Consider the following 12,015-nt stretch of genomic DNA (forward strand, 5'->3'; position numbering starts at 1 on the left):
AAGGCATCTATTCAGCACTTATATTTGTCCATCAGACTTAGGATGATAAGCTGTAAATGTATGCAACAATACCCCTTGAAGAGTAAATAGCTCCTGCCAAAAAGAGCTCAGGAACACAACATCTCTATCACTGGTTATAGCATCAGGTAAGCCATGTAATTTCATAATAGTATCCAAAAACACATGGGCAACTGATTGAGCAGTATAGGGATGTTTCAGTGGGAGGAAATGACCATAGTTGCTGAGTCTGTCGACGACCACCAAAATCACCTCACAACCATGAGATTTGGGAAGACCATCAATGAAGTCCATACTAATTTGAGACCACACCACCTCAGGAATAGGTAATGGTTGCAACAACCCAAGGTAAGCAGCTAAATCAGATTTGTTCTTCTGACAAACATCACACTTTTGAATGAAATCCTTCACTTCTGTTCTCAGGTTCTTCCAATAAAATAGTGTCAACAATTTCTTAAGGGTAGTTTCTACACCTGAATGACCTCCTAGAGGGCCAGCATGCCATAGGGACATAATGTCATTCCTTAAACTTTGTACCTTGCCAATCACTAGTTTTCTTTTCCTTCTTAATTGGCCTTGCAACCAAGTAAACTGCCTATGAGAGTCAGGATTAGCTTGTAAATCTGCAATCAACTGTGTAAGCTCTGGGTCTGAGTGCCAACTATCCACAATAGCTTGAAAGAGATCAGTGTTGGTTGGGGAAATCACCAAAGCAAGTAACTCAGCCCCGGTAACTCTCGACATTGCATCAACGACTTTGTTCTCAACTCCTTTTTTGTACTTAATAAAATAGTCAAATGGCATCAACTTTGTTAACCACAATAAATGTGAGTTTGTGTGCAACTTCTGTTCCATAAGGTACTTCAAAGCTCTTTGATCAGTCCTTATAATAGACCTCTAACCTAATAAGTACTGATACCACTTAGTAACAGCTTGGACAATGGCCAATAACTCTCTGTCATAAACTGACATAGCAGCATGTCTTGGAGATAATGCCTTGCTAATAAAGGCTATAGGATGTCCCTCTTGCATAAGAACAACACCAATTCCATAACCACTAGCATCAGTTTCAACAATGAAAGTTTTGTTGGCATCAGGTAAAGCTAATACAGGAGATTGAGTCAAAGTTTCCTTTAATTGCAAAAATGCCTCCTGAGCTGTGTGGTGTCATTTGAATTTATCTTTTTTAGTTAGATCAGTAAGAGGTTTACGAATAACTCCAAATCCTTGTATAAATCTTCTGTAATAACCAGCCAAGCCTAAAAAAACCCTTAATTGCTTAAGAGTAGTTGGGACAGGCCAATCCCTCACAGCTTGGATCTTTTAAGGATCGGTAGAAACACCTTCTGATGTGATAAAGTGACCAAGGTATTCAATTCTATGGACACCAAAGAAACATTTACTTTTATTGGCAAATAGTTGATGCTCCGCTATTTTCAAAAAAACAGACCTCAGATGTAATATGTGTTCCTACATAGTTCTACTATATATTAGTATGTCATCAAAAAACACCAAGACATGCTTCCTTAGAAAATTCTGGAACACAGTGCTCATCAAACCTTGAAATGTAGTTGGGGCATTTGATAAACCAAAAGGCATAACTAAGTATTCAAAATGTCCCGAGTGTGTTCTAAAAGCAGTCTTAGGCACATCCTCTTTTGCCATTCTTAGTTGATTGTATCCAGACCCCTTAAGTCTATTTTAGAAAATATTTTGGATACTCCTAGTTCATCCAATAGATATTCTACAATAGGGATTGGAAACTTGTTCTTTATAGTAAACTTATTCAAGTCTCTATAGTCTACACATAGTCTCCAGGTGCCATCCTTTTTGCCTACTAATACCACTGGTGATGCAAAAGGACTGTAACTAGGTTAATGATCCCTTGATCCAACATTTGTTGTACAAGACCCTCAATAATATCATTTTTCACTGAAGGATATCTATAAGGTCTCTTATTCACAGGTTCAACTCCAGAATGCAACACAATCCTATGATCAAATACACCTCTAGAAGGTGGTAAACCAACAGGTTCTTCAAATAATGCAGAAAATTCTGACAATACCTCTAGTAGTGCAGGGTCTTCTTCAAGATCTTTATCAGCTGCTACTTCTAATAGATGCCACTTGTCTTCATCACTTCCCTGAGGAATTACTTGAATCATACAAAGCTGAGACTGATTTTCGGAGTGTTTGGTCAGTTTCCCAGCACTAGGAGTTAACACTTGACTGCCAGACCCTCTGAGTAAATGCTTCCTTCCCTTGTACCAAAACTCCATTGTTAAATTTCTGAAATTCAACTTGATATCACCCAACGTTAATAGCCATAGGACCCCAGCACAACGCCATAAGAACCTAAAGGTAATAATAGCAAATCAACAGAAAACTCTGCTCATTGTAGTAACCATGTCACAGACGTCATCTTGTCCACCCGCATGCTACCATTTGTTGCAGCTACCATCTCAGGTTTAATAGACTTCACTTTACACCCCAATTGCTTGACCAGATCAGGATCAATGAAGTTATAAGAACTTCATGTACCAATTAATATGTGTAATGCCATTTTTGAGTGATAACCAGTCATCTTCAAGGTTCTGAATCCCAAAGACCCATTTAACGCATGCATAGAAATCTCCATGTGTTCCATAGGTGGTCCCAACTCTAGTTGTTCATTCTGTTCCTCTTGTAATTCTCCACCTTGTTCCTGCATTGAATCCTTCCCTTCTTCTAATTCTTCCACTTCCAACAGATACAACTGCTTGGAATTCTTACACTTATGCCCATACATGTACTTTTCATCGCAAAAGTAACATAACCCCTTTGCCTTTGTTCATTCATCTCCTCTATGCTCAAAGTTCTTCTATTTACTGCCTAAGAAAAACTAGAAGTATTTGTACCAAATGTAGATAGCAGAGGCTTATTGTTACCAATCCTTTGGTCTATGAATCTTTTTCCACCCATCTGAGACTGATTAGATATTGGCTGTCTCACAGTAGTTAAGTATGCTTCTTGCATTCTTGCAATCCTGTATACCTGTGATAAAGAAGTCAGATTGGTGATCTTCACAGCAATGTTCAGCTCATGTTTTAACCCTCCAATAAAGAAACTAATTGCATTCTCTTATGACAAATTCACCCTAGTCAGATGTCTTTCAAACACTGATTGATATTCCTTAACACTCCCCACTTGTTTGATCTTCTTGATCTCCTCCATGGGATCATCAAAATCTGTCCCAAATCTCTCCACCATAGCCATCACATACTCATTCCAAGTAGCTGGTTGTAAATATTGTCTATATCTCATGAAAGAAAGATGCCATTGGATGGCTTCTCCTTCCAGTTGCACTGTAGCTACTGTTACCTTTTCCTCTGCAGCTACATTCTCCATGGAGAAAAATTGTTCAATCTTGAACAACCACGATCTCAGATCTTCCCCTGCAAACCTGAGGAATTCCATTCGGGACCATCTTGAGAAGTTTGAATGATGGGTGTTGTAACTGGTAGGACTCCTGGGTCTGTGACTTCTCCCTTCAGAGTGGTGAATTCTCTCATCAGAATGTCTTGCAGTCGAAGGACCATCTTCTATAGGAGTTTTCTCCCTCCCAGATTCTCGATTAGTGACCAAATGTTCCTTCAATTCCATGACCACCTGATCCAATCTCTTCAGGTTTGTAACTTTCCCTGCCAACGTTCTTATTTTTTTTGCCAAATTCTGCATCATTTCCTTCAATTCCCCCATTTATGTTGGAGAATTATCAGCAGATCGTGTTCCTTTCACCATTAAAATCCAAGGATAGAGTAGCTCTGATACTAATGTTACTCGATTGCAGGAATTCACAATGAATTTGAGGATCGAAGCACTGTTTCAGGATTTCTCGAGAAAATAGTTAGTAATGAAGAAGAAGAAGAAGAAGAAGAAGAAGAATAGAAATAGAGATTAGAAAGAGAAAAAGAATTATGTATATTCCATATATAAATGTAACTGATGATTACAATGTCTATTTATAAAAAACTTGACTGACTTATTCCATGCAACACAAATCAGTTACAACTAACATCTAACTAACCACCACTACACTGAATATTGTAGCTTAATAGTGTTTAACTAACTTTGTCAACTAACTTTTGAATTCCAAATTATTGTAACAGCTTTATAGATAGACAATTAGTTATGCTTCATTTTGGATCTTAAATGGAAATCTTGATTCAAAAATCAGAGTAGAGAAACCTTCAACTTAATGGACGGATACCCCGCAAACTAGTCAATTCATTTATGTCCTTCTCAAGGGCTAAAACTGCCACCCCTATCATCAATTAAACCACTGGATTATATGGACTGAAGTTGTGGCAAAAGAAAAACGGAAAGAAGAATTATATGGAAAGAAACACCAAATCAACCAAACTAATGTATCTCTTCCTAACAGCTTACACAATAAAAAGTTACACAGTGTAGACTTCAGCTCTTGGAAATGGTTATCAGAACCCAAATACTCATGAAAGTGTCCCATAATGAGTTTACAGTTGAAGATTTTGTTCTTCATACAAAATAAATGTGTTGGTTCCTCAGTGAAACATAACAAACCTTGTTAAATTTGTATCATGAGAAAAAAGGAACGCAAAAACCATAAATTTTCATGATTAAATCATATCATGGGATTTGGCTTGATTCTAAAATGAAAACTTACCTAACGTGATTGCCTGCTGCTCATGAGATTTGGCTTGTTCTAACATGACCTTGGAACTAGTCATCTATAAAAAAAACATAAATTTCATGATTAAATCATATCAAGATATATGGAAATGTTAGCTGAGCTGTCTATGAGAGAGAAGGAAGCAAACATTAAGCATGATCCTGATGTTGAAATCTTTACGAAGGTAAAGACGTCTCAATAGAATATTTAGTCATACTCTTTCTCTTTGTCAATTTTGATTAGAAATGACTCGATTATTGGTTTTTTGTCCAACAGACAACTTCAATAGAAGGGCAGGGTGCTAGTGTTGTAACAGACTATAATCTCAAGGTAAGATGTCATTTCCTAAATTACAAGTTCAATGAAGAAATGTTTCCTACAATACAATGTTTCATTCTACAAATTTTACAGATATTGTGACTTGGCATTTGTGCTGATACCCTCATTGGAGATGAATGTTTCGAGGCAATGGCATTTCAGGTGGACAATAAAAGCGAGTTACTGCAAGTTAGAGCAAAACCAGATAATCCAGAACCTAGCTACAATAACTAAAGGTTGAGGGAATAAATTAATGTACTTTGAGGTTCTAAATATTTGATGATAACATATCCTACAAGGGAGATGACGATTGGACCAGCTATAGCACTACTCAACGATGAGATTTCAACATGGCTTAGATAGTTCAACAACATTTCAGATAGTGAATTCAATCAGGCAATCAATCCACATTTTTCAAGGAACTACTAAGATCTCAGTCTTGCAGCCTGCACTAGAAACTTATAACTTAATAATTCGATGACATAGTTCTTCTATCAGATGGATAAATTATTTCCCAACGTCCACGTGAAAACATCTTAGAGCTCTTTGAGTACATGGGATTCAAATGCCCTAAAAGGAAACGAGAAGCTGATTTCTTCTGGAAGCTTGAAGAATTCGAAGAAGAACAATTCGTTGAAGTGGATAGGACAAGCAGAATATTGAAAGCATAGCACATATGCAATTGATTCTTAATTTTGTATATTTTAATGTCAAAATAATTGTAGGAAAAAAAATATTAAATTATATACAAAACTTCTTTTCTGGAATTCATGAAAAATAATAATTAAAAAATCAATTCAGATGGTGAATATTCCTCCCGCCTATTTCAATTTTTGGTATATGGGAAATGTTGAACCACTTGGAGTTTGGGCCACTCCGATTGATGCAACTTTCTTCTAACAGTGGGCAGCCACCAATTTGCAGGTTCCATAATTTAGTGAGGCGTAGCATGATATCTCTGGATGGCAGATTCTCTAGTTTTTCGCAGTTCCAAAAACTTAACTCTTGCAAAGAAACAAGATTGCCAAGCTCATCTAAGACAACTTCAAACAATGGAGAATCACGGATCACCACATACCGTAATTTGGGCCTGGCATCTGAGAAGTCCATATGTTGTAGCCGCTTGCACCTCTCTAGCATTAATCTTTCAAGAGAAGTAAGGTTGTGAAGTCTATGAGGAAGACCCTCAATTCTGAATCCATGTATTTGGATCGTTGTTAGGTCAGAAAGTTGCATAAGCTGATAGGGAAGAGAATCCCAGTGCAAGTGTCCCCACACCTCCAATGTACGAAGGGATAATAGATGGTGAATGCCATTAAAAATCAATTGGAATGCCTCAAAATCCACCATCTCTGAGAAAGAACCAATTCGCAATATCCCTAGGCGGTGAAGGCTCCGTACGGGTAAAAAGAAGGGAACCAAGTTGTTACAATTGATGACATTCAAGGATACCAAAGACAGACAATGATTTAGCATTCCACTTGGTAAACTGGTCAATCTATCACAATGACATAACTCAAGACTTTGGAGGGAAGTCAAATAATTATCTCCAGTGGGAACAGGAAAAGAACTGAAATTGGGGCAGAAGGATATTCGTAAGCTCTTAAGAGAATGGAGATTGTACAAGTTTTGGGGCAATTCACGAAATTTTCTACAGAGTGAGACCAATAGGTGTTGAAGAGAAACGTTATTGCGTAGAATCTCATTAGGAAGACATGTGAGCTCTTTCACATCATCCACAGTTAGCTTTACGAGAGATTTCAAGTTGCTACACAAGTTCAATAATGGCATTTCACTGCCAACTCCTTCAATGCTTAGTTCATAGAGGATTTCAAATTTACTTGGAGTAATTTTTAACAGTGGACACTTTGTAATCTTCAACTTCTCAAGCCCAGAAAACATTCTTACTCTAAGTTCATCTCCCTTCCACTCAATAAGGTTACACATATTCTTCAACACTAGTTCTTTCAATGATGGGAACACTTGGATATTGAGATTATTGCTGCTTGATCCATTATCATTAACATCAACACCATAAAATGTTGGTCCGATGGATTCCAATTCAAGGAATCCTATCAGCTGAAGATGTCGAAGGAACTTCAATTGGCCAAGCGATGGAATATCCTTGCACCTTTTGCAACCACTTAATTTCAATACTACCAAATTTGGTAGCAATCCTTCACTGAACCATGAAGGAAATTTAGTTCTTAAATAGTCCACTATTGTTAAGGTTTTCAAGTTTGGATGTGGTTGAAGACCATCTAACACATGCTCATCATTGATCTCACAATCTTCTGATTCATCATGGGACCATAAATATGCCAACTTGTAGATATTTGATTTCTCCTGCAAATATATTGTTCGAGCCTCTTCTTTATTTACGACTAACTGGAGATGTTTGATGGTCAATTCACCTCTAAGGTATTTCAAACGACCTAATTCTTCTATTTGACGACCTTTCTCTAAACCTAGGTAGAAAAATGGTAGCGTCTGAAGACTTGTCAATTGCCCCATATTAAGTGGCTTCTGAAACTGATCAATAAACCTTGATCCCCAAACCGCAAAATAAAGATTTGATTGGTAATGATAGTTGAAATATATATGTCGCAAACTTATCATATTTGTCATTTCTTCTGGAAGCTTCTTGAGTGAAAAACAGCTATTAATTCTAAATGTTTGCAAATTGTAGAGCTTGCAAATGGGTTTGGGCAAGACTTTGATCTTGGTGTCGGAGAGATCAAGATATCTCAAGTATATTAGCTTGCCAATTTTGGCTGACAACACCTTGATTCCTGAACTGGACAAATTTAAAACTCTCAAGAACTTAAAGCTCAATAGTATATCTTCAGACACATAATTGCTTCTCCATAATAGTGTGCACAAACGTTCTGGCGCATTTGTCCTATCTATTTGATCCCTTGGTGAGTCCCATCCAAAGTATCGAACTTGAGAAAGTTTTTCTCCTCCAACGCTCTTTGGATCAGATAGTTTAGATTTTAAGATATCTCTAGCCAAATCATGCACAAGATCGTGCATCTTACAGTGTGTTGTATTCTCTTGCTCATCTAGCTTAACATCTTGCAGCAAGAAATTTTGCAATAAAAGTTGAAAAAACTTGTTCCCAATGTCTTCCATCACAAGGGCCTCTTGACATGGACGAAGAAAACCTTCTGCCATCCAGAATTGGATTAGTTGATCCTTTTCAAACTCAAAATCTTTTGAAAAAATGGCAAAGTAAGCAAAACACTTTCTCAGAAGTGGAGATGGTAGATAATCATAGCTGAGTTTTAGGATTTTCTTTAAGCTATTTTCCCCGTTATCATATTCACCTGCAACAAGGGGGTTGTCGTCAAGAATCGCCTGCCATTCATGTTTTTCCTTGTTGCGTAAGAGGCCTCCCAATACACTTGCAACCAGTGGTAGACCCTGACACATTTTAACAATCTTATTCTCCATGCTCACTACTTCCTCTGGAACTTCCCCATCAACAAATGTTCTTTGTTTGAAAATGGACCAACAATGATCTCTTGCCAATCTTCCCAACATATGAAGATCTACTGCTACTGTGGATGCCACTTGTTTAATACGAGTAGTCACGAGAATGTGGTTTCCTCTGGATGTATTGATTCCTCTCGAGGTGTCTATGAACTCATGCCATGATGTAGAGTCAACACGCCACAAATCATCCAAGACAAGCGAATACTTTTTTTCTCCCAATGCATCTTGTAGCGTCTTGACTATTACATCTCTGCTTTGGACCTCAACTTTCCTCTTTGTCAGTGATTCGAGGATCAGTTCAAGAAAGCTCTTTGTTTCCAACATTTCAGGTAGACACAACCAAACTCTCTTTTCGAACTGTTGTTTGATGTGTTCGTCGTTGAAAATTCTCTTAGCCACAGTAGTTTTCCCTAACCCCCCCATACCCACTATGGGAATGGTGCACAGAACAACATCCCTTCTCATGTTCAAAATCTTCTCCTTTATTTTAGCAACATCCATGTCTTTATCAATAACATCTGAAGCAACTACTACATAATATGTTTCTCGAATTGGTAATATTTGCCGGGAAGGAACCATCAGTAATTGGAGACCAAGATCGTTAGCTAAATTATTGATAGCCCTCAACTCTTCATTGATGTTGTTGATTTTTCCAAACATTTTATACTTACAAGCAGTATGAGAAAAGAAGTTACGGATATTTTGGATTAGTTTGGCTCGGATGTTCATCACTTGTGCTTTGAGAGATTCATATCTGAATTCATCAAACACATTTTCAGCATCTTCAGCAACTCTCTCAAGCATCTCAAGCCATTTTTCAACAGTCTGATCGTCAACTTGTCGTCTTTCAACATCATGAATCAGAGCTTGGATCATGGATACATACCTTGTCAGTATTTTGAGATTTTTCTTGCAATTGTTTAAACTTTTGGCCTCCTCAATAGTGAGAGAAAGCAGTTTGTCAAGAACAACTTTAATAGTAGCACCAATTCCAAGATAGTCCATCGTTGAGATGCTCTTTACAAAGTTACTTTCTTTGTCTACACCAAAATCTTCTCAAAGTTGTTGCAAACGTCTTTTTTGCTAGTTGTTTGCTGGCCTCTACAAGAAACAAAATAATTTATACACAATAATTTGAATAAATAATGTTTTTGTGGATCAACAGCTAATCATCCTTTAAATAAATAATTTTGGGTGGTAGTTGTGTGTTTTTTTTAATTTCTAATGAATGACAGGTTGTTATAAGTCTGCCCCAAGAAAATAAATTGGCATGATACATGAATATGTCATTTAACTTACTTCAGGTATCTATGTCCTTCAATTTTTAATGTGTACAAGCAGACACTTAAATTTACATAAAATTAAATAAGTAGACACATACGTCCTATGTGACATAATACAGATAAAATTCCACACGTATAACACAAATTGTCATGTATGATGTCACAAGAACTATAAGTGAATCTATAAGGCCGCTACGGCTTCATTTTATACACTAATGAAGGTCTTGATCTTAGTTATTTATATTTCAATTATTAAGTATCTGTTTTAGGTATTAACTTTAAGCATTTAAATCTCAAACATTTACGGCTTTTTTATTATTATTTTATAACGACTTAATGATTTCAAATAAATATAAATGAAGATTATAACAAAAATCTAATATCATTTAAATGTTATTCTTGGAAGATTTTTGTAGAGATGTATTTCACTATTCATGGCTAATCACCAGTGACTGTGGTGTCCTTGCTATTATCGACTCTGCCCCCACTATCCATGACCACCATCTTCATCACCATCCACCATTATCGCCATTCATTATAGTTGATTGTTACCATTAGTAGCCTATAATTATTATTACCAATCATCATTGCTATTATAACAATCAATCACTATTATTAATTACCGTCATCATTACTATCTATTATCAACCGCCAACTTGCACTCACAATCATCGTAAGCCATTGTTCCCACCAATTACTATATATTTTTTAAAAGTTGATACAATATTAGATTAATTCGTATTTATCAACTTCATATTTGTTGATACTCATATATATATATATATATATATATATATATAAAATAAGCAATTTTAATTATTTCACATTCAAATTTTAATACAACATCTTAATATTTATATGTAATTTAATATTCAAACATCTTAATTTTGAGAAATAAAGCAAGTGGGGCTTACAGCAATGAAGGCCTCATTTATAATTACTTCATATAATTATAAATATTATTAATAAAAAAATAATATATATATTTATGCTTGTTTTTTAATTAAAGTGTGATAGATGTTATTTAGAAGAAAAGATATATGCTTCTTTTTTTAATTTAAGTATGAAAGATGTTATTTAGAAGAAAAGATATATGCTTCTATTTTAATTTAAGTGTGACAGATGTTATTTAGAAGAAAAGATAGATATTATTTAGCTAAATACTTGAATCATTTAATATAAATACGCTATATGTGGAGGAAAAGGAGAACAATTTGATGATGATGTTGATAATAGAAACATACAGACGATATTGAATTAATTATTGTTTATTAACAATGGATCAAATTATACCATGTGGTCAAATAATTTTTTTTTTAAAAGGCACCAAATTATTATTCAATTTCAAATAGACTTGAATCATTCTTAATATATGTATTTATTTTAACATCTATTAGTTAGTAGTACTCCTCCATTCCATATTAACTTAAGCTTTGAGTCATTTTTTATTTTTCAAATTAATTTAAGTTTTCAATCTTCAAGACTATTTTTAAAATATTCTTCCAATTTTACCCTTTAAGTTAGTATTGGAATTAGTTATTGTAATTAATGTTTAGTTATCTTTGACAATAATTAATAAGGGTAAAAATGGAAAATTATGTTCAATTTATGTCCTAACCTACTTTTTTTAAAGGGTGTGAAACACCTCAAAGCTTAAGTTAATATAGAACGGAGGGAGTGCAAAATTGGGATAGTGAGAAGAATTAGGTGATGAGAACTTATAAATGTCATTTTGAATGTGGATGCTTCTTATAAAAGTATTGTTGAACCCTTGTTTATAGATAACTTTAATGATGAGAAGGGTAGATAATTAAATAAATAATCAAATATATAAAAGTTAATTGGGATATTATTTTTATAAAAAGAATTTAAGAAAATCACATGAGATATATATAAAAAAAAAAATTATCTTTGGGCATTATTTTAACGTTTGATTTTAGTTATCAATTTTGTTGAGTTGCTCTTACATTTTCTTGATCCTACATAATGAAAACCAATTTAAAAGTGATAAAGAGCTTAAAAGAAACTCTAACTTTCCTCACATATTATATAGACTCACATGTTATACAAATCTACAGAAAAATAATTGATCCAGTTTCAATAGTTGATGATGTTTAGACTGTCTTTATTAATATTTTTTACTTATTAGTTCCAAGAGGCACGTGCTAAGTTTAATTTAGTATTTAATAATACCAATTATATCTTGTTG

General features: G+C 35.0%; 1 protein-coding gene across 1 annotated transcript; it reads right to left on the reverse strand.

Annotated features, from left to right (window-relative positions):
• Positions 1–5,817: 5,817 nt before the first annotated feature.
• LOC125864023 (putative disease resistance protein RGA3) lies at positions 5,818–9,528 on the reverse strand. Its single transcript, XM_049543975.1, has one exon. The coding sequence runs from the start codon at positions 9,526–9,528 to the stop codon at positions 5,818–5,820; it is 3,711 nt and encodes a 1,236-aa protein (XP_049399932.1).
• Positions 9,529–12,015: the final 2,487 nt, after the last annotated feature.

The sequence above is a fragment of the Solanum stenotomum genome, chromosome 5 (genome assembly GCF_019186545.1).
Source record: "Solanum stenotomum isolate F172 chromosome 5, ASM1918654v1, whole genome shotgun sequence".
Classification (NCBI taxonomy): Eukaryota; Viridiplantae; Streptophyta; class Magnoliopsida; order Solanales; family Solanaceae; genus Solanum; species Solanum stenotomum.

Coding starts and splice junctions, on each gene's coding strand:
- LOC125864023 (XM_049543975.1), bottom strand. CDS start 9,528: ATGGACTATCTTGGAATTGGTGCTACTATTAAAGTTGTTCTTGACAAA.